Source organism: Ambystoma mexicanum, chromosome 3q, assembly GCF_040938575.1.
Source record: "Ambystoma mexicanum isolate Mex_15411 chromosome 3q, UKY_AmexF1_1, whole genome shotgun sequence".
Taxonomy (NCBI): Eukaryota; Metazoa; Chordata; class Amphibia; order Caudata; family Ambystomatidae; genus Ambystoma; species Ambystoma mexicanum.
In genome coordinates this window covers 2,548,141-2,571,886 of record NC_090926.1, presented here as the reverse complement: position 1 = coordinate 2,571,886, position 23,746 = coordinate 2,548,141, and the positions used below count along the sequence as shown (strand labels likewise).

At 45.0% G+C, this 23,746-nt stretch overlaps 1 protein-coding gene across 18 annotated transcripts in view; it reads left to right on the top strand.

The window, feature by feature from the left end:
- SGSM3 (small G protein signaling modulator 3) overlaps positions 1-23,746 on the top strand; it is a 685,370-nt gene that overhangs the window by 357,850 nt on the left and 303,774 nt on the right. For all 18 annotated transcript variants that reach the window (XM_069652912.1, XM_069652902.1, XM_069652903.1 and 15 more), the window contains one exon: positions 3,259-3,467. In XM_069652912.1, coding sequence (XP_069509013.1) covers positions 3,259-3,467 — 209 coding nt within the window. The remainder of the gene's footprint in view (positions 1-3,258; positions 3,468-23,746) is intronic.

Below are 23,746 nucleotides of genomic sequence, written 5' to 3'. Positions count from 1 at the left end.
TGGGGAAGCGACTGACCCTGAGGGAGTTGGAGGAGGGTGAGCTGAGAGCTTGAGAAGGAAGATATTTAGGAAGAGAGAATTGAAGGTATTGAGGCCCCAGGCCTCAGAAGGCCTTGTGGACAATGCAAAGGGTTTTGAACTTAATCCTCGCAGCCACTGGGAGCCAGTGCAGGGATTTCAGTACTGGAGAGGTCCGATCCCTGGGCTTGAGGTCAAGGACAAGTCTCGCAGTCCTGTTCTGGTTGAGTTGCAGAGGGCAGAGAGTAGAAGCAGGCAGATTTAGAAAGAGGCTGTTGCAATAGTCCAGCCTAGGGAGAACCAGAGCTCTAGAGGCAGTGAGCTTCTGGGGGAAGGAGAGGAACGGAAGAATACCTCTGAGGAGGTGCAGCTGGTAGTGTGACTTCTTAGAGACGTCAGAGATGTGAGGAGAGAAGGAGAGCGTGGAGTCGAAGATGACACCAAGATTTTTAGCCTCACGTGTGGGAGCAGGAAGGGGGCCAAGAGAGGCCAGCCAGAGAGTGACAAGAAAGGAGGGAGTGGGTGTGCCGATGAGGAGAATCTCAGTCTTACTGGCATTAAGGCAGAGATCGTTGGCGGCACACCACTCTCTTGGGGATTTTAAAGAGGGTACCTGAGGGTGAGACTTGGTATTCCCCATTCTGATAGTGACCTGTCCTCCCCTCCCCTCGCCTTTATGGGCTATTCTCAGTCTTATTGCCTTAAACCTGTAACTCCCCTGGAAATACTGGCACGAAGAGGAGATCAAGAGGAGTGCAGACTTCCTATGAAAAACACCACTATGGTACTGGGACGAGGAAGATGCAGATCAAGTCACATCAACTTCCCCCATGGACTTGACCACTAACGAGGGTCAGGCAATTAATTTGAACTATGCCCACCTGCAGCCTGTTAAGTACTCAGGTGAATATAAAAGGAACACACATGCTTGGCAGTTAGAACGAGCTGGATGGCGAGCAGGAGAGGTAGCAGAGCCAAATCTGCCCAAACCGAGGCAATGGGTTGTTCAGTCTTTCTAGGTTGTTGCATAGTTAGTATTGACACTTATACACCTTATTTAGAACATCTTTTTTCTCTCCAGACAATCATAAAGTGGGGAATGCAGGCTCTAACCATCGGTATAAGCTTGCATTCTGTGCTTGTCTATCTACCGAGATAGAAAAGAACAATCTGGAATCTTGGAATAAAAGCTTTAATCATCTGTTAAAGGCTGCATTCCAGTCTTCAGTTTTTGTTATCTATACACACTGGTCACCGGACCAGGAGACCTGTACAAACTCTGTCATAGGAAGCAGCAGGTGGGGCATCTTTTTGCCCCCCTTGCCTATTTTTGAAGAATAGAACTTTTACCATTCAACGCTGTTCTGTGCTCCGAGTGCAATGCAGTCTATTGGAGATTTCAAAATCGATCCAGGTATTCCAAGTTTACCTTTAATTAAATTACTGGGGACATATTTTCTGACACCTTTTCAGAAATTGAGTCATTGAGACTTGTTTGCTAACATCCTTGTCTGAAATGGAATTGGGATCTGGTTAGTACGAAAGTCAGAAATCATTACAGAAAATCAATTTTAAAAAGTATTGAGCTGTTCTGGAAATGACACCAGCAAAGATGTCCAGCACTTGAAGGAGAGTTAAATTGTGGATTGTTTCCTAAACTGCTTGAAATTTCCCCTTGACATGTACAGCTTGTTGGAAGACGCATGTGATCTTGAAAGACAATAACCAAAAATATAACTTTTCCTAGTAAAGTATCATCTCTGTGAGATGTCATGGTAAAAAAGAAATCATGAAATAGGTGGCAAAAAGATATTATAGGCTGATGACTATTCAGAGCAATAAACATGCTAAGAGTTTAAAGTGCAATATTCCAATACCTCTTTGTTTAGATCCAACACCCCTACTGTGCATTATTACTGAGTCTGTCTCCATCCCATTTCTTTGAGCAACCATGGCTGGGGCTGGTGGCTGTACTTGGTGGCCAATGAGAAGTTTTGAGCATATTCTAGCAAGGGCATTTGGAGTAAACCATTAATTCTCCTACCATTGGTGACCGGAAAATACAGTTTTAATTAGAGACATGAAATATACAATATCACTCCATTACTTTATTCTGAATAGCTTTAATGTGCTAACTATTGGCAGAATGCAGAAGTTGTAATGTCTAGAACACATACAATGTCACTCATGTTCAAAGTTTAACCTCTGGCTGCTATTGCATCCATAAATATATTTCTCTCTGGTTACCAGCTTAGAAAGCTAAGAGGGCTGTGCTGGTTTTATTTAAACTGTTGTAGAATTGAAGTCCGGTGGATCTGTTTTTGTCTCCAGCTACATACAAAAGTTGAGACAGTTTTAACAATGGTACTTACGTTTCTAAGTGTTATACGCTCAGTTTGGGTAAAAGTGTTTCTGCTCCCCTGTGAAAATTCACATCAAAACAGGAAAGATTGATAAAATCATGAATGAAAAAATACTAACAGTCTTAAATGTAAGTTATTGGGAACAGTTTCAAATTCACATGGGAAAAGATGATCTGCATTGAGACTGGTATCAGCAACCTGACATTCTGGTTAGGTTTTGGTTTACAAAACAGTATCCAGTCCACAGACCATTCACAGCAAAATTGAGTTTGGCTAGCAGGGTAGAGTTCCCAGTTCAGACAAATCCTATATCAGATGTAGAGTTCCTAAAATGTCAGGCTCCACTATTTCAACCAAACTGTATTTTGGAATTGCCTCTTTAGAGAGTGTGGGTGAAAGCTGGTTGTTGCTTCTATCATTGATTGCAGCCTTGCTACGAGGTGGGGGCAAAATTAGGAAAAGATTTCAATGAGACCTGGGATAGAGAAATGATGACCGTGTGAGATTGAAGGGTATCTCCAGACCAGGTTGATTGTTAGTTGTTAGAGCACTTGGAGAATAAACCGGTTTGATGGCTCCGGTGGTCTGTATTTGATATTTCTTTCAGTGTAACATTGGGAAAGCTCTTGGTCACTATTGGATATTTTTGGATATTCCCTCGCTGGTGAGAAAATGTGTGTAGGTAGACCACTGAACAGTATTCTCACTCCACGCTTTTTAAGAGACCATTTATGTCAGTAATTCCTAAATGTAGACCTAGCTGGGAGGCCCGACTCATATGAACTTAATGATTAACTCTCTAAAGAAGACTAAGTACTCTGGATTAAATTAAAACCGCTATTTTTAGTCCCACTCATAGTGCATCCTTCCCTTGCAGATGGTGCTGAGCCTGACTCCAGTAAGCTTCTGGGAGTTCCGTTGACTGAAGACCCACAGCAGAGGCTCAGGTGGCAGGCCCACCTGGAGTTTACACATAACCATGATGTGGGGGACCTAACATGGGACAAGATCGATGTATCGCTGCCACATTCTGAGAAACTGCGCTCCCTCATCCTGGCTGGAATCCCACACAGCATGAGACCACAGGTAATGCATCTGCACAGAATAACTTCTCACAAAGCATGGCCACATACACACACACACATACCTGCTGCATAGTATTAAGTCGAACTGTACTGCCTCTTCACATTGTGAGGTCATAGGTGCTTAACTATGATTCAACGTTACATCTTGGGTACTTTGCTTATATGCAGAATACACCCACGGATTGGTCTTTCTAAATTAGCATAGAAATATCTGTATCTGCACTCCACACTTTGGTACTGCTCACTGAACTGCAGTAGACTGCGCACATATTCCTTCACTGAATGAGATGAGTCAATATGGTGGCAGTGCTGAACAGTGGCCTCCCTCTTTATTCTCTCTTCCTCCCTTCTTGGGAATATGTAGCCATATGCACATCTGGAAAGGTTTCTTCAAAAAATGCTGTTACATTACAATTTAGTAGAACTTCATGCTCAGCCACATCTCTGTGCACCTTGCTCACCTTTTCCCATACTTCATCAACCACCCACACCCAATCCTTAACCTATTGTGCCTATGGCAGGTTACATTGTCCCTGTCTTTCATTCCTCTACTTGAGAAGTGATTGTTTTCAGTCCTTTTGAATAGCTTCAACCTCCCTCTGCTGAATGCCCTTATCGTGACCTGTACGTCTGAGGTCAATGGATCCCTGAGTGAGTGATGCTTTTGTGTGAGGCAGTAGAGTGTTTGTGCCAGTGCTTTGTACCTAAATTCTGTCTGTGCCATTTACTCCCCGACTGCCTGCCATATACTTGTGTCAACTACTTATTTTACCCTGTTACACATTAGTCACCTCAGACTCATGCCTAACATCTAAGAACTCCCATTACAACACTGGTGACAAGCTGGTGAAATGGCCTACATAATTATAGCATCTACAAGTAGGAAGATGACAGCAAACACGAACTGTGTGAGAAGACCGCACACAGAGAACAACACCACCCTCTAAAAGTGCATCATCACTCTAGCAAAATATCGCCTGCTAGGGTCAAAGAGTAGCGATCTTCCTTACACACTCCAGCCCGCTGGCACCTCTACAAACCAGGATCCCAAGCTTCTATTCTGGGCACCACCAGTGTTGATGCTCCCCACCTTGTGCAATCACCGGGCAGCACTTCACCTGGGTTACACAGCCAACAAGCAACCTATTTAAGTGATTTCAATCGGCTTCAAAGTTAGACTAAATGGGAATACCCTACCGGCCTCTCTGCAACCATTTCAACCCGCTTGCTGACTAATTCATCCTATGCACTCAGCAGCTTGTATCTCTACGAACCATGAGATACCCTGCAATATCCTTTATTGCAGGCTACCTGGCTCTTCCTGTGCTGTTTTTTAGTGGGGCAAAAAGCACCCTCTGCCACCACTCCTTCATTTTCACTGCAAACATTGCTATCCGACAGTTCCTGAAGCCTATTTTATGTCTTGCTCTGGCCTCTAGTGCTTCAAATTCCTTATCCCTTGCCACATGGGGCTACATGAAACTGCTCTGTGGCCCGCAAGTTCCTCACCCGGTGAGTGACCCTATGCTCCAATGTGGGCCTCACTGGGAATGCTCTCCTTGGCTGCCATAGTGTTGCCCCTTGTGCTCATCAGATGTTCCTGATGCCCATTATACCTGTGCACAAGGTGCTTATTATGAAGTAGGAGCGGTTTCATTCATTAAGTGCTACACACTCCTCTATCATCTCCTTCTGGGATCAGTGCACGCATGTCCGAGCACTAGTTTGTCCTTTCATCTGTCTTGTATTGACACACTCTGCTGTTCTTTTTGTATAGGGCTTGCATCTCAGGTCCTTCCCTATGGGGCTAGCAGACCCATTTTCACTTATTGGGAAATATCATTTCACAGACCCAGTATGAGTGGGGTTGGTAATGTGGTAATGCACTGCCAGCCTATCCCTAAATTGTATTGAGGCATCTGGGGAATTCTTGGCAGGAGGTGGGGCCCAGCCACCTTTGTCGCCCTCAAAACCGCAGTAATGTCGATGCGCAGGACCTCATCGCAGAGGGTTACGCCTCCAGTTTCAAAACACTTAACCTCCTTAAGAAGTTAATTCCAGGCCTACGTATTTGTTAATCTCTCCCAAAGGGAAGGCTCTTGATTGACAGATCAACATTGAGTCACTACAGCAGTGGGGCGTGCGCCTGTTTTGGCATCAATCCAAACGCATTGAGTGGATGTGGTGGTTCTCTGGCTTTTAACCACTCTATCCCCTCCCGCCTGTAATTGCTCCCACCCTAAAAATTCTTCTCCCATTATACCACATGCCACCACCCTCCCGCTTTCCTCTGTCTCCTTCCATCTGTGGTGCTGCCTTTTCTTTTTCTTTTTTCTTTCTTTCAATGGTCCTCCTCACCTTAACTCCCACTACTGTGCTTTGTTAACCCTCCGCTCTCATACTTCTATACACTTCACAGCTAGATCGCCCAGAAACCGCTTACTGTGCACTCCCTCGCTGTGCTGTTCAGGGCTGTGAGCTCCTGTGTGTGACTTTTAATTAATCTTTCTGGTTCAAACGGTTTGGCATTTGCTGTCACCAAAATCCAAGACAGATGCATGGAAATAGGCTATGTCCCCTGGTTCTCTGGACCTCTCCTTTCCTCTTTGCCCATATCATAGCATATAGACTGAGAAGAGGATGGTGGATGGGTTTCTTTTTGGAATGGGGGCTCAGGGCCTGTAGTACAAGAGCCACTACAGTAAGTAACATCTCTTCCTCTAGACTCATGGGGAGAGTTCCAGCATAACCATTATGATGGGTCATAGACGGCAGTTAGTTGTGAAGACCGACTTGGAGTGCATGTGCAGGGTTTGGGTTTCCACCAAGTTAGTACTCACTCTCACAATTGTAGCTGAGCATTCTGGCTTCACTCTTAGGATGGGAGGGTAGCTCAGGGGCAGCACGCTTGTCTTGAAAGCAAGGCAACGCAGAGCAGCACAGATTCAAATCCTGTCCCACACTTTGAGATTGGAGATTATTGAAGTACTGAGATACAGCTGCCCCACATAGCACACAGTAAAGATGCATCTACACAGTATATGTACACAGCCGGTCAGATAGCTCAGCGGTTTCAGCGCTCGCTGCTGTGATGTATGTGTTATCTGCAGGTAGCAAGGTGTGGTTCTGCACAAGTATTATGAGTGAGCTGGAGATGCATTTTGGAGCACAGGGAGCCAAGCAACAGAATCAAGCAGTGAGCAGGTCAGGGAGAACCTTGAGAAAAATGGAGTGCCGAGACGCTGACATGGGGGTGGAGCGTGGCTAGAGAGCTGTGTCTCCAAGGAGCCGGAGCGAGGTACTCGACTGCCAGCTGCTGGCCGTGTTTAAGGAGCTGCTTGTTTCCTTGGGACGTGAGCTGGTCCCAGGGGTGCCAGAAGGGCAGGTGGTGAGACCCTGACCTCTACCCAAGCAACTGAAGAAAGACTGCTTGCCAGTGCTGCACTTACCAGTGAGTTTCATGAGAAAAGGAAGAGAGAAACTCAGTAGCGTGCGGGTGGCTGGAGCGGAACTGAAATGTTGTTGCAAGCGGCATGAAAGGAAAGAGAGTTGGAAGAAAAGTGTATTACAAGTGTTGCAAAATGATAGAAGACACAAAGGAAGCAAGGCTTAATGTGCTATAGAGTTAAAAGGAGAAATTAACTTTTAAAGTGAAAGGCGTTAGAGGCGCAGAGACAAGAAAAGAAGGGAATTGTAAAGAGAATGAAAGCAAGAAAAAGGTGCGAGCAACCCAAAAGCAAGGAAAGGGTGCAAGCGACCCGAGAACAAGGAAAGAGTGCGAGTGAGCACGATAAAAAGGAAAGAGTGTTCAAGAGGCATAGTAAAGTGAAAAGGTGCACAGTGGCACAGTAAAACGGGAAGACAGTATGAAAGGAATGGAAAGTGTGAAAAGGGTGCAGGAATCCGCAATACAGGAAAGTGAAGAGACTTGTAAAAGTAGAAGAAAAGGAGGAGTTATTCATCCGAGTGGTTGCACTAAGGAGGAGCAAATAGCCTGGTGTTCTCAAAAGTCTCTGATACTGCCCCTGAAGGAACTGTGATTTAACGAAGGGCACATCCAGACAAGGTGAACTTTTGTCTGTTGCATCAAAGGGGCCTCGGCCTGGGGAAGGGAACCTTGAGAGGCCTACAGAGTTATTGGAAGGTGAACTTTTGTGTGTTGCATCAAAGGGGCCCAAGCTTGGGGAAGGGCACCCTGAGAGGCCCAATAAAGCTGAATATTTATTCTAAAAAGGAACGGCATAAGCTTGACGAAGGGAACCCTGAGAAGCCAACGAGGAACTTTGTTGTATTCTGTTTGAAACTTGGAAGAATTGTAGCATTGGGAAAGGAATCTCAAGGAACCAGAGACCTTGAAAGATGTTTGAAAATATTGCAAGAACCCTATGGAGAACATTTCACGAACAACCCTTTTTGATTGTAATAATTTTTGTGACATTTGCAGAACTGCACCTGGTGGGAAAACCACCTGAATCTAGCCTTGGTTTATATTTCTTTTTGGAACCACTATTTTTCTTTTAAGAAGTCTTCCCACCACATTTTGTCAAAGACTGAGGGCAAGCATAGGTTTAGACCCAGACGGGTTTTTGTTTTGGACTTACAGACCTCGACGGCCCTTAGAAACATCAGTTGAGGGACAATCCCTTTAGAGTTCGGGCCAGTTAGGTATTACACCAACCTTGGAACCTGATTATATAAAGGTTTTCAAACTGTTACTTTTGAGTCTGTGTCTATCTTGAATACCATGCCTGTCTTGCATTATAAAAAGGCATAAGTAGCACCCTGCAAAAGCAGTAATCTAGAATGAAATGGCACTAGAAAGTTATAGAAGCAGTTGGCCCTCACAACATATGCGTGGATCCCTTTGAGAAGACCAAGCCCTACTTCATCTTACCATTCTTTGATACAAGGTCAGCCGGTCCGGAAAGAACGGTGGTGGTAAATCCGCCACCACCGTTCTTCCCGGACTGACTGATCTCGATTTCTGCAGGTGGGAGATGTCACTCCGCCAGGTCTGACCTGGCGGGTTTAACACCATCCACCTGCAGGCGGACGTGGAAACACAGGCACCATTACAGCATGGTGCCGGTGTTTCCACTTTACCGAATTCCGCCTCCGGAATTACCGATTGTAATGCCCCAGTGATTCCGGGAATCACGGAGGCGGAATGGTAATACGAGTCCGGCAGTAACCTGCCAGTTTTTGCAGCTCGGTTACCGCCGGCCTCGTAATGAGGCCCATTGCTTTTCAAGCAGTAGAAGCAGTACATCTATTCATGTAGGACACATTTTCACGATGGTTCACAAAAAGCCTCTCTGAAAATGGAATACTCTTCATGTGAACCAGGTAGAACTTGAGAGCCTCAGGGAAGTGCTGATTATATAAGGGCCACTCTGCATCACAGGAAGGTCTTTCAAAGATGGTATATGGAAAGATCTCCAGATTCACAGTGGACATTTGGCAGCACCTGGGCAAAAGAAGTGAATGAGTCTTTATTATGCAATACTGTGAAAGGCCTACAACTTGCTAATCATTTTACCTGATATAATATTAAACCAGTCACATGTTTAAGATTGTGTCAACCATGGCTTTTCTTATTTAACAGCCAAAAAAAGAAGACAACACCTTCTTATCCCAATCTGAATAGGGCCTCCTAACTGGGATTGAGAGGATTTAAAAAGTGGAATGTCTGAAAATGATTTGCAGCCAAGTTCTATAAAGTAGTACATTCCTTTTCTGCAAATGTCAACCCAGATGCCGATTTGGTTAGGAATAAAGTCAATGACCATACATAAAGTGGTTTGATGTTTGGCTAGGTGGTGTTGGTAGAACATAGATCACTTGATCCTCCGCTGGTTACTTGCGGAACCCTGACACATGAATGTTTAGGATTCCTTTGAAAGCCCAGGAAGCTAAGCTCAGCACTTGAGGGAGAGGCAGTCTGTTCTACATTGATCGAAGACCCATCCCTTAGTGGCTGTAGATTGAATCACAGCCAGGTTCAATAAGCCTAAAATGATTTGGGTGTGAAAGAATCTACTGAGAGGCTGCTGGACTTCCCCTTGATTACTCTACACCATCTCTCCTTTTCACACATCAGTAGTGATCTCTGTTTCGTCTGACGGCAAACTAAACACTTTTGAAATCTAATTCGACAGAAATCGATCCACTTTGGGGCAGCCCAACCTCCCAAATGGGGACAAGGCCGTTCAGCATAGGTGTTCCCATTTGTAAGGGGTATAACGTAGTCTGCATAGATGATCTTGTTCAGATATCTCATCACCCTCCAGAATGACTCATGTGATGTCAAAACTATATAAATCTCATAAGCGAGGGCCTTTTGCTTGTGGACATAACATTTTGTAGAGGGGTAGCTGCCTGAATGAACATCCCTTTCCTCTGGAGAGAAGAACACATCCAGTGATAAGCAGGTGGATTTTAACTTGTGTAAATGTGTGTATGGCAGTTTGTCCTGGGGAAGTCATAAGCAATGGACCTTCACCTGAGCACTCCAACCATAAAATGAGGGAGCCACTGGTAAGGGTAGTCTGAGGATTTGGCTGCATAAAGCTCTCTGTCAGATTGGACTGTTGGAGCCATAAAAGATCATTCCAGACCCAACTGAAATGGCAATTTGGGCAGAGCGTGGGTCATGTTAATTTTGTCAGTAAGTTGATCTGAGCAACTCCTGCAGCACACAAGACTCCATCAAGACCAGAGCTCTCTGAAACCACCACACATTGGCGAAGCGATCATGCATTAAATGAATTTAAGACTGATGTGCACCGGAATACTCTGGAATGGCCTACCTCATATTTCTGTTCAAGATCATCCAACTGATTGGAAGTCATTGAAATAGTATGGCAGAAGATTTGGAGGTGTAAACGTACAGGTCACTCTGTAAATGAGCAAGATGATAAGCTTGCAGTTACTTATGAGGAGCGGGTTTACCCATCCAGTCATCCATGCATCCGTGTGGTGGAGTGCTCCAAACTTAAAGCGGGTCAGTGGCCCTCTACACCATCACTCTCTTCCTCATGCCCCCTCCCTCTTGACAGAGTTCAAGAACTTCCTTTATACATATGCATGTAAGAGATACCCCACTCTTTATGAAACTGGGAGATGGGCAAGTGACCATCTCCATGGGCTTATTTGGGAGGAATAGATTGAAGTGATTGGCATCCAAGTGGAAATGCTGTTAGGGAGATTTGTCTTGGACCTGATTTCTAGGGCCCAGTTCTATCAACAATCTTAGTTAACAGGCAGTTTCATCTGAGTTATCACTCCCTGTTAGGAAGGTTTTCTCTTGGAGCAACTTTTCCTCCATGTTCTATGGACCCCCAAACGTATTGCTTTTGTTTTTACACCTTGTTTTTACATTGAAGTGAAGCCTTCAGCTTCACCCCACCGACCTTTTGCTCATTTGTTATGGGGAAACTGACTATTCATTCAGACTGTCAGTACTGGGGAACTATCTTTCCCTTTTCTTTTTACATTATCTATTTTGGGTAACATTTTCGTATTGCACAATGCATCTTCCAATGCAGTGCAATGAGGATACTTTTGTATCGCCCTAGACCTACACTCAAGTTATTTTTGGTTACTTGGTAATGTGTCTAAAGACAAGCTGGTGGCAGCAGTTACATGTTTAAAAAAATGTCTGTACTGTTATTTTGTGCTCTCATGTTTACTGTGTTCGGCTACTAACTGTGGTTATTGTCCTAACATGGCCAGGCCACAAGGGTTTTTGCTTGTTCTTTTGTTCTTTGGCCTTCTTCCTGCCTTACCAGGTCAGAAATTTCCTTTTATGGTCCTGCATTCCATTGGTTGGGCTGAGAGTGTGCTCACCTGGACTTTAGGATAAGAAGGCGAGTTCTGCAGCCATTCCCCAGATATCTGAAGAGGAGCCAAGTATCCTGCTTAGCTGTGAATACATTGGAAGACATGTGGATCAATCCATAGAAGGCCTGGTAACCAACTTTTGCTGCAGTACCAGTGGAGCCCTGTCTGGCTAGTGATCTTAGAAGATCATTGTCTGTGCTTTGACCCTTTGGAGTGGTGGGAATAACAATTCTCGTCTTCTCTGTGCCCTGCAGTTTGAAATCTTTGGAAGGGTTCCTGGACCATCCAGTAGACTGACCAATTCCTATTTGGGCTTCCGCCGTAGATGCATCGCTGTTTCCACATTTTGACTCGGAACTTCAGGGGTCTTCAACATGTCCTTTAAGTAACCTTCCTGCAATATTTCAGCATCTCAGCATCAACGAGTCTTGAGATGGAAGGCTTTCTTACACCACAAAATCTGTGATGCCTGGTGCCATTGTGCATCGGTGGAAATCGCTGAAACTGGCTTTCCGGTATCTAGTTGAAGATCCTGAAGAGTCCTGGATCCATGCCTGCTGCATTGCTCCATGAGAAGAGGTTGCACACATCTCCTGTACCCGACTGGAACTCTTCTTGCACCCGTAGCTCCTGGGCTTCTTTGACTGGAACCAACACCGGGAAAATCTATCTATCTATCTATCTATCTATCTATCTATCTATCTATCTATCTATCTATCTATCTATCTATCTATCTATCTATCTATCTATCTATCTATCTATCTATCTATCTATCTAAAGCGACCCTCCAATGGCCTGCCAAGTCTGAGGAAAAATTGGAGTACGGGTTGTAAGTTATAGCGATACTTACCGGTGGCCCTATCTACACCCTGTGATTTCTTTTACAACCTTTGGGCCTTTGGTAACACTTGTTCTGAAAGCAATCCAAAAGCTAGAAAAGCATTTTACATCATTGTAAACTCCTCAGAAAACCTTTTGGACCCATCTTCACATCCCCTCTCTTTTTCCCAACTCCTAAAACTCTTCGTAAACTTTGAACTTTTGGCACAGGGCCCCAATCAATTTAGGGTTGGACTTTATAAGATAGGATTGTAATTCCTGTGGACTGTGAGTGCTATATCTAATTACTTCCCCCTCCCTTTCAGGTATTGTGGGGTTGAATTGCTTATTCTGCACCGACTAACTGTGATTGTATATATGCTTTATACTATTAGTGTTGTGTGATATTATTACATATGCAAAGTCATTTTTATAGTGTGTTCTTTGGCCAATAATAAATATAAGTAATTTTGTACGTACCTGTCGAAGTGTAATCCCTGACCGCTCCTTGTGTGGACCTATTGTGGACCTCTGACCCCACTCACCTCTCCTGAGACTAAGCCTTGACCATTTTCCATGCTACCTTCATTGTTTTGGCTTAGCTCCCAGAGTTTCCCTGAGTTCATTATAACTAGGGTGGCCTCCAAAACTCTGTCCACAAGCCAGAGTTTAGAAATCTATCTTAACACTTCCCAAGGGATAGTATGGCTTAGCAGTCAAGGCAACTCTTCAGAAGCAGAATGCTGGTTTAATGATACAGCACAAGGGAAAGTGCCTACAGTACATCCATAAGTGTATGCTTTATAAACATGTTGTGCAAATGTAATAACTAAACAATATTTACATGTAAGTAAATTAAAGTAACGTTTCAGAATATAGAAAAATAAGTTGGTGATCTCACAGGATCAGGAAATATTTACAGAAGTCCACAAAGTCCACCTGGGCCCACAGGCCACCCTAGGAACAATTACCCCAAGTCCCAATGTTAGTCTCTGAGCTTGCAGCGATCAGTGTTGGTCTATGGAGGTCAGTTTGAGGTGTGCACACTGGGACCCACAAGCAAGATGTACTCCAAGAAGAACTGAGGATCATTGTTAAGTAGCCAAGTCAGCAGGATCCACTTGCACACCCTGGGACTGGGGACTGTAGGGATGAATCATGACGCCACTGCCAGGGAACACTGTGGTTCTGTTCTAGAAGGGCAGGGTCTTCTCGGACGCCCTGCACCCACCAACAGAAGATCCAAACAAAGAAGTTGGCTAGGAACATCACAGGTCCAATGCCCAAGTGGTAGCTCCTGGGGCATCAGCTGGAGAGGTTGTGATTGTCATTCAAATGGGTAAAAGGGGGGAAGTCGCCACAAGGGCCCTGCAGCACTGTTGGGTTCGAACCACCACTTCAGGAAAGGTTTGGGGACTGCTGAGATGGAGATTCAGTAAAGAAATAAAGTCATAGTTGTGCCATTGAGAAGCAGAAAATGTTGTAGTTGTCAGCTGAATGGGTATGGTCACCAAACTGAAATACGGCGTGTGCATGGTACACTGTAACCTTGGACTGTTCCTTTACATAGTGAGGTGACTGTTGGCACATTTTGCCTTTGAGCCTCACAAGTCCTGTTTAACTGGAAAACGGCGTGTGCGTGCCATATTGTAACTTGGAACTGTTTTTTTTTCTTTCTAGTGAGGTAACGGTTGGCATATTTTGCCTTTGAGCCTCACAAGTCCAGTCTAATTAGAACACGGCGCGTGCATGTGACTTTTTAACTTTGGACTATTTCTTTCCGTAGTGAGGTGACTGTTGCCACATTCTGCCTTTGAGCCTCACAAATCTCAACCAACTGAACTAGGGTGCGTGCCTGCTGCCAGGACAACTTTGGACCTTCTCTTTTTCCAGTGAGGTGTCTGCCAGCAAAGTTCGCCTATGAGCCTTACGTGCTTTGTCTAACTAAAACACAGCGCGTGCAGGTAGTTTGTACAACTCTGGATTTCCTCTTTTAACTCAGCAGTTTCCCTTAACCTTCCCAATAGTTGTGCAATCCTTTTGTAATTGGAATCAAGTTCCGTAATGTTGTGAGGTGATTGTGGGTCGCACGGGGAGCTTCTAAGCCTTTGAGCCCCACATGGACCCTTCATAATTAGACTGAATAATTGCATTTTTATAATTGGGAAAGTGAAGTGCAAAGTATTGGAAGAAGTTTGCCTCGTTGTTGTGTCCCCAGTGGTTGGCTTCTCCCAAGTCTCCAACTCCCTCAGGGTCAGCCGCTTCTCGAAGCAACGAGCTGGGGGTAGATCTCTCTCTGCAGCAGGGGCCTCCCTCTGGAACAGCCTTCCTGCCTCCCTGAAACTTGAGGAGAACCACCTCCGGTTCCGGAAACCTTCCTCTTTGCTTCTGCTTTCTCTCTCCCTCTCCCCTGCTGAACAGCTTTAATTCTTCACTGAATCTGCTCTGAATCTGCAACTGGGCCACTCTCAGTGACCTCGGTCCAGGGCCCAGCCACTCTCCACTTGCACTGCCTCCCTGGCACCCCCCTGCACTGCGGGACTGTCATTGTATCCTTACAGCCCCCCCTTCCCAGCACTTGTTCTGCATCTACCTTGCACTTGCCTCCAGCTGGCCTTATTTATTATTTTTTACGCTACTTACCTTGTACTGCACTTCCAGCCCCCTCCACTTCCCCTTGCACTTTTCCCTTCCCCCCACCCCTGCACTTGCGCGATCTGAATGACACCTGGCCTAGTAGGATCGTTGTCTGTCTTCCCCTTGTTCCCCCCCCCTGCCTCGTCGCGCCTTGGAACACTTGTGTATAGGCGCGTTACAAATGCCATATCATATCATATCATATCATACCACACAGTTTTTAATCTGTATATTGAACCTTTTGCTTGTGTATTGATCTCTTTATACCACCAATTGACTACTTGCTAACACAGAATGTGTGCTCCTCTTTCTGTCTCCTCACTTTCTTCCCGTGAATGGGCAAAATCGGGAAGTGTAGGTGAAAGTGTTGGAGGAAGACAGTGTTGCCACCTTGCTGCGGTGCAAGCAGCAAGAAGCTGAATCTTCCATGTGCCAGTGGTGGTTTATGCACCCCGTTATATCCCTTATTCAAAATTAGCGTGTTCTTTTGATTCTAACCTGGTACTACGGGTCTGTTCTTGCAGAATCTTTGTGAGCCCAGAGTGTGTGGATGCAATCTCACTTTCAGTCATTGCAATTAAAAATCCCACTCCGTACTATGGTCACTAGAGCTTCGGCCATACCAAAAACTTGTTCACCAAAGCCTGCATTCAGTACTGTCTCTGCAGAAAAAAAAAATAATCTATTGAAATTATGAAAAGTAAACCTGCACATGTGGACATTCGTGAGTTTACCAAAGTTCGAGCCAATATTGTTGACACACTGTCTGAAACTGATTGTTTTGTAACTCCCACTGAAATTGACAATCCAGTATTCTTTTCAACTCAGGCAAATGGAATACAGTCTTCAACAGCAAGCCATGACACTTATTCTGATTCGGTGCCACTGAGAAAGAGGGCACCATCACAAGTTCCAAAGATTTACCCCACTCTATACAAGCTCCATGTAAACTGTGGTTGGACTATGCCACATGCCCATGCAAGATGAATTCCTAGCGAGAGAGACGGAAATTCTTGATATTTCTAACACGGTGAACACAATCAATTCAAGCTTGCTTGAAACTACTAATCAATTGGTTCCTCCACAGAATTATGTGCCTGTTGTCCACAGGGTGTTGCTTTCTCCAACTTCACTCAAACTTGTTAGCCCAGCTCACATTTCAAATTCACTTTCTCAATCACCAGATATCTTTGACATTTCTAAACGTGACTCTTCAGCCTTGTTTTTCATTCAGCCCACCCCTCGTAGAAGAGGCTATTCACATAGCGAAGCACAAACACCATATGTGAAACAAGATTCATCCAAATCTCAGCTTCCACTTCTAGAAATCACTCTTATGGCAATGCATTCCACGATTCAATCTTTAACTAAGTTGTTTGACACATTAGACTTAAAAATAACGCAATAAAACTGTAAGATTGATCAAATTATACTGACTACATCATCGATCGAGGATAACCTAATAAGAGGGCGTCCAGTGAATTTGAATACAAACGTCCCAACGAATGTGGATCAAATAGGTGTCACTTTACAGTCAGCCATTACAGTTATTTCACACAATACAATCGGAGGAGGTATTTAGTTCTGAACACGCTTCAATTATGGATAAATAGGTAGAAGTTATTGATCCTCTGGCAAAATCAGACTTTCCCAGCTAGAAAATCTCAGCCTTTGACTTTGCACCCGATATTTCAAAAACAGCTTGATAATCACAGAAATGCACACAGGCTTGAGAAAATCACCTAACAAATAAAAAAAGTCCAAAAATGAAAAAGCCATGAAATCCTCATCTATATCACAAGTTAACCAATTTATACAGAAAATTCATGGCACAAAAACTAGTAATGTAATTGTTAGCACTGCGGTATTGTCCAAGTACAAAAACATGACAAGTGCCTCAAAAGAGGGCTCCCGCTCCAAAGAAAAACTGCCTGACTGCCATCAACCTTTAGATGATCTTGTATCTACAATCGAAAGTCATCAGAGAAATGGCTGGGATAACCCACCAATATCTGAGAAAGTCCCCAACAAAGGTGCTCAACCTCCACAAATAAATGTCGAACTAGACATGAAAACAATGTTGAATGACACTCTATTGTCGCAAATAAGGGCTGAAATCCAGGAATCTATTGAAGATTTTCTGGTAATAAAAGCAAAATCACAAAGACAAGTTGAGGATTTGAAACAATCTGAAAGAGATCTAGAGAACAAGGAAATCACCTTTGAAGAATATCTCACTTACAATCTGTTAATCATAATAATCCTAAATGTGTAGAGGCAGGAGCGGCTGCACAAAGCTCAGAAACTAACTCAATGAAGGGATGTGGTACGATTAACACCTCAAGAAAGAAATAATAATATAAACACCTGTCGTCATCGGTTAATCATGAAGTGCGCCCTTCTCGACTTATGATTTATGTTGTTCTAGCATATTAAATATATTTGCTGAAATACAGCAATTAGAAGAGATAACTTAAACAGACATCGAGCAAGTGGAGTTTTTAAATAGTGAAGATTTGTCAATTGTGAGATTATGGATATATTCACGGAGCAGGACGATTTGGCGCGGCTGGTTCGGCGCGGGAGCCGGTTTGGCGTGGCAGCCAGCGCCGAACTGGCCGCACAGAACGCACAGCCCGCGAGCAGAAATTACCAATGATCCGGCCGCATTCTGTCACTCACGTGCAGGGTCCCGGTGTCAGCATTTAATGTAAAATAATTATTCTTAGCAGCAGAAACAACACAGGGTTTCCCGTCAGCCAAATCCTTCGTGCTTATCCCCAAATCCTTGCCAATGTTTCCCACAATGGACCCTCTCTTCATTTCTTCAGGAATTGAATATTGTGTCTGTGCAGAAACAGCAGGGCAGAGGCAGCAACACAACAAAGAAAGCAGCACTTGCCGTCTCCCCCTCAGCACAGCTCCTCCGGGACGGACTCCCATTCCAGCCATGACCAGAGCTGCTCACGCGTGTATTCAGCTTTGAGAAGTCCAGCCTTCCCCGAATAATCCAATACTGACGAAAGAATAAACAATGTAATGAATCTGCCAAAAGCTGGACTTGGGAAATTAATCTGGGGGCTTCCTACTACAGCTGGACGATGCGGGGCACCCTCCGTCCAGTCTCTGCTGCTCTCAAGAGTGACTGTGCAGAGAGAATGCAGGAGGCTCCAGTGGCTCGGGAGCCAGAGCAGGACGATTTGGCGCGGCCGATTCGGCACGGGACGATTTGGCACGGCCGGTTCGGCGCTGGCGCGCCAAACCATCCCAGCACCAAAACATCCCAGTGCCGAACTGGCCGCGCCGAACTGGCCGCGGCGAATCGGCCCGCTCCGAACCGGCAGTGCCGAAACGGGGTGTACCAATATATTCAGGTGTGGTGAGAAACACTATTTGGCAAGCAAAAATTGATCTTTTTAGACTGAGCTTTATAATAGCCCAAGATCCCACAATATTTAATTTTCCTTCCAACAATGGACCACAACTGAATAGTGTTGGGTTGCCACAATATTCTGGACACAACAAAGACTTACAGTCTTTACCCTCAATTCAGTTAGATAAACCTATGGCCTCAGTCGAATATTGGAGAACACATGATAAATGGTTGCTGGTCGAACCAACGCAAGATAGGATAATAACTTTAGCATGTTGGAACACCCGAGGTCATGTGCATTTATGTATTCAAAGTGTAAACTTAATTGATTCATTTGATGTATTAATGTGCCAAGAAAATTGGTTGGTAGAACAGCCTGTGTGGGACAATCGCATGATGAATTTAATTCCTGCTTTAGTCAAAAATAAAGGATGCCCTACATCAGGCCTAATGATAGCTATCAAGAATAATATAGGCCTGCATTTACAAACATGGGCCTCTCCGAATTCACACTTACAAATGGTTAAAATGTGTTACGGCAGGGGTGTGATTGCTCTAATCAACGTGTATAGAAATCCTGTTGCGTTGGTGGACCACAAATTCTTTAATAACCTTGAAGAGTTACCGGATGTGATAAATATATCCAGGAGATTTGAACATACAATGTCTATCCACTGATTAAAGGAAGAAAAATGTAGCCTAAGCCTATGATCGATGGACATCCTTGATGGATGACTGCCAGCTATACATGTTAAATGGTGCGATTAGAGGCGATGTTCCTCCTGCTGCCACTTGGTCTCGAGGTATGAGTGAATCTATTATTGATTTTATATATATGCTGACCTTAGTACGTTCTCCCAAATTGAGAAATTTGAGGTAGTGAAACAGAACATTAGTGACCATCAAATGCTCACTCTACAATGCCACCTGCAGATAAATGTTTCTCAGAACAACCAGAGTCGGTATACAGAACATCTTCAAGTTAATAATACAAGAACGCGTTTTAGCTGGAATCCGAAATTGTTGAACCTTTTCAATGAAAACATAATTGAAGTGCAATCTAGAACTGAGAAGGTCTCTAGTACATCTGAGAACAATTATATTGATGCTTTGCAGATATTTAAGATTCACGCCTCCTCGAATGCTGGGAACATCTATAAAAACAAACACACATTTGACTTAGAGGTACAAGAGCGAAAAAGACTTGAGAAAGCAGTAAAAATTGTGCTTTTGAGACCTGCTCATGAAAGATCACCCTTGTAAGATCCCTTAAATGTAGATATACAAAACTGGAGGCGATCCAAAAAAATCGAGCTTTAACTGATGGTCAGAGGATGTTAAGAACCATTATTGACAAAAATTCAGCGCTGATTTGGGGATACCTAAATTTAGCAACTCATAATACACAACTTCCAGTTCTAATTAATGGAGTCACAAATGAACAATGGATGAGTTACTACACAAAACTTTATGTAAGCCCACTGGACAGTTTGAATGAACGGGCGATGTCTCTCGCTCCAACCTTTAATCTGGAGTTGGATGAGGAGGATGTTTTATACTATATTAATCAAGCAATTCCCGGGCTCGGATGGCCTTCATAACAGACTGACCAACCCTCAGTTTCAGCAGCCTTTATGGGCTATTGTGACCCTTGACCCTTTTTTTCCTTCCAGAACAACCCTAGGAAAACCCATCAATATAGGAACACTAAGAAAATGGTGAAGACGAGGAGGTCCACAGGCTAGACATGGTATACCCCTTTTCTTGGAAGTAATTAAGCTTACCCTTCCCTTGCCTGTATAGGCTGTTGTCACTCACTCCCCTTCACTTCCCCTCATTCATACCATTATATTACTGAGACGAGGAAGATGTGACTGGGAGTGGTGCACACTAACCTGTAATTTCACCACTCTAGTACTAAGACGAAGGCCTGCAGACTGTTGTGATGGTCAGGCATGTCCAGAACACTACACTAATTATGGTCCGGCATTTCAGCTTTAGGACACACACCTGCAACCTGTTAAATGGTTGCAGGTGTATAAAAGGTGGGGCTGTAAGGGAGACCAGCAGGGGAGAAGTTGGGCTGAGCGTTGCAGGCCTAAAGGGAGAGACACCCTGCAGAGACAGAGGCTGCCGAGGAGGGTCCTTTTGGGAAACCAGGACGGACACCAGCATGTTCCCTGGAGAGACTGGTGGTGAGGCACAGGTGGGCTGTGAAAGGGGCACAGTGGCGGGAGCCTCCCTGGTCGGGTGCTAGTAGCAGGGGCTGTGTGGTCCGACAACTGCGCCTAGACCAGGCATGTCCTATCTGTGCAAGTCAAGGAAATATGCCGAGAACAAACCCACATGTGTAAGAGAGATTGCTGAAGTAAAGCCAAAGAAAACTATTTGTATAGCCTGGCAAGGAATCGGAAGGAGTGTGAAGTTGCACTGGAATTGGTTTTGAATATTAAGAGACTGAAAGTTGACCAAGCCGACATCTTCGGGAAAGAAACCCTGAGACCCTTGTGGAAGTGTATTGTTTTCTTGGGGAGAGAACCCCTGAGACTTTGTGGAACTGTCTTGAACTTGGAGGAGGAAACCCTGACACTTTGTGGAACTATCTTGAACTTGGGGAAGGGGAACCCAGAGACTTTGTGGAACTGTCTTGAACTTGGTGAAGGGGAGCTGAAAAGCAATACCAGATCTGGAAGAAACTCCAAATATTAATTTAGAACACTATTTCTTTTGTTGCTGCCATCCCTACACATTTTTTAGCCTTAGCTGTGAGGGCAAGTATAGGTTTTCGACACATTTAAGTTGAACTTACTGACTCAGACTATCCTTAGTTTCTTTAGTGAAGCAAATTCCACCTTAGCATAGGGCATGATAGGCCTTCAACCATCCTGACATTCAAGTTAATAAAGACATTGGCCCTCATTACAACTCAGGCGGTAAGGGGTTTACGGCGCCGTAAACAGCGCCGACCCTTACCGCCTGAGTACGAGGTCCCTTAGCGCCATGGCGGACTTAACACCTGCTTTTAGCAGGTGTTAAAATCCATGGCGCTAAGGGACCATGGAGTTAATTACGCCACCGTAATTTACGGTGGCGTAATTAACACCTTCCCCACTCCCATTATGCCCTATGGGGCAAAAATGGGAATGGGGAAGGGTAAATGGGGATTGGGGACTTACCGCCCCGCCAAGGTCGGAATGGGGCGGTAAGTCCGCCAACCACCATGGCGTAAACATAGTTTACGCCATGGTGGTAAAGTCACGGCCCAGGCGGTAACTTACCGCCTGGGTCGTAATGAGGGCCATTTTGTTTGAAATTTGAATCTGTTGTGTGTCTTGCTGCATGATGCCTTTACAGTACATACACATTTACTAACCGAATATTAGCTGCATTGCTGCATCAATAAATTGTGCCACATCATATTTAGACTGTAGATCATGAGCTTTTCGAATTGTCATTAGGGCTTCTGTTGTATCGTGCCTTCTTACATGCATGGACTGGATGATGTAAGTGAGAGAATGATGGATGAGTGCTTGGAATGTTTGTGGATGAGTGTTGGTTCCAGCCCAGGCAGTTGGCACTATGTAGCTTGGGTGGTAGGAGCCAGTGGGCTCTCTGAAGACTTCTGTCCTGATATTGCTATTCTTATGGACTAATTGAAGTAACTGAAATGAAGAAGCTTATTTACATCTTACCTGCTGTCTCAAGGATCTTGCTTTTTAAAACTTGCGGACCGAGGCATGGAGAACAAGGAAACAGGAGTCTGTTGGGTGCCGTAAGAAATAGACGCACTGCCCCCAAGGGTCTTATCCCACCACCAAGGGCGGGATTGAAGGAAGGAGAAGTGTGCCTGAGTTTACAGAGGGTGCCGTCTGGAGAGCCTGCTGGCAGAAGAATGGCCAGGGTGCCTGGGGAGAAGATGCACTGCATAGGTGCACCCAAGCCGGGTAAGCCTGAATGAGCCGAGTACACCCAGGTCGTCCACTGTACAAGCGTTGCATGAAAGCAAAAGAGGAAGAATAAGAGAAGACACACCTATCTTTAGGCAGGAGTAATGTAATACTGTTGTCAAGTTCGCTTGCCGGAAGGAAAACTGTTGTACCATCAGTAGGGCATGAGCAGTTGCAGTAGAGAACAAGGGGAGTAAATGCATTGCAAAAGAACAGTAAGTATACAAATATGGTTCTACTAGGCCATGTGGCATTTGGACGTGCAAGTACAGTGAAGTGCAGGAGGTAAGGAAGGCAGGGGGGAGGAGGGAATTTATTTTTTTATAAATAAATAGGAGGGATTTAGGGATGGACAAGTGCTGGTGAACCCGGGAGGGAAGTGCAAGGGGTGTCATAGAGGAAACCACTGGCTAAGTGCTGGGCGGAAGGATCCCAAGGAGTGGGATGCACAGCTGCCATGCAGGGAGCCCACAGGGGCAGTGCTGAGGGGTGAGGGAACTGGTGTTGACTGGGCAGAGGGCCTGGTAACCTGTGAGATTCATGATGGTACAGGCCGCCAGTCTGTGGCAGAGGGGTGGTTAGCAGGGAAGGAAAAGAGAGAAAGTGGTAGAGAAAAGCAGAGTTTTGAGAGGTTTCTGGAATTTAAGGAGGTTCAGCTCAAGTCTGAGAGGTGCATGGAGGCTTCTCCAGAGAGAGGCACCAGCCGAAGAGAGAGACCTGCCCCCCACTCTCTTCTTGGAGAAGCTTTTAACAATCAGAGAGTTGGAGTTAGAGGAGCAGAGGGCTCTAGCAGGGAAGTATTTAGGGAGAGAGAGTTGGAGATAGCATGGACCCATGCTCCAGAAAGCCTTGTGGATGATGCAGAGGGTCTTACATTTGATCATTGCGGCCACCGGGAGCAGATGGAGAGATCTTGGGGCTGGAAAGATACAGTCCCTGGGTTTGAGGCCAAGGATAAGTCTTGCAGGCCTATTCTGGATTAGCTTAAGAGGGCGAAGAGAGGAAAAGGGGAGATTGAGGAAGAGGCAGCTGCAGTAGTCCAGTATAGAGAGCACCAGCGCTCTGGAAACATTGAGCTTCTGGGGAAAGGGAGACTGCCTCTAAGGAGTTGAAGATGGAAATGGGCCTTCTTAGCAAGTTCCAAGAAATGGGAGGGTAAAGGAGGAAGAGGAGTCAAAGATGACCCCAAGGTTTTTGGCCTCAAGGGATGGTTAAGGTAGAGATCGCCCAAGGAGGGTGGACATAGGGTAGGAGGGAAACTGGTGGCAGTTGTCCCCATAGGAAGGATCTCTGTCTTACTGGCATGAAGACAGAGGTCATTAGCCACACACCATACCTGGATTGCAGACATACATTCGGGAATGGCAGAGGAGGAGGAGGAGTAGGAAGTGGAAAGGGGAAGTTTAAAGGAAAGCTGTTTGTCATCAGCATAACACTGGAAATGAGGAGAGAAGGAGGAGATCAAGTGAGCAAAAGGGGCGAGATAGATAATGAAGAGCCATGGCGATAGGATAGAGCCTTTGGGAAAGCTACAGCTAGATAGTGAAGGGGTGGAGGAGAAAGGGCCCATCTGCAACTGGGATGGGCGGTTAGTGAGAAAAGAGGTCAGTCAATCCAGTGCCCTGCCCGTGATACTGAGGGTATGTTGCAGCTGTTTTATGA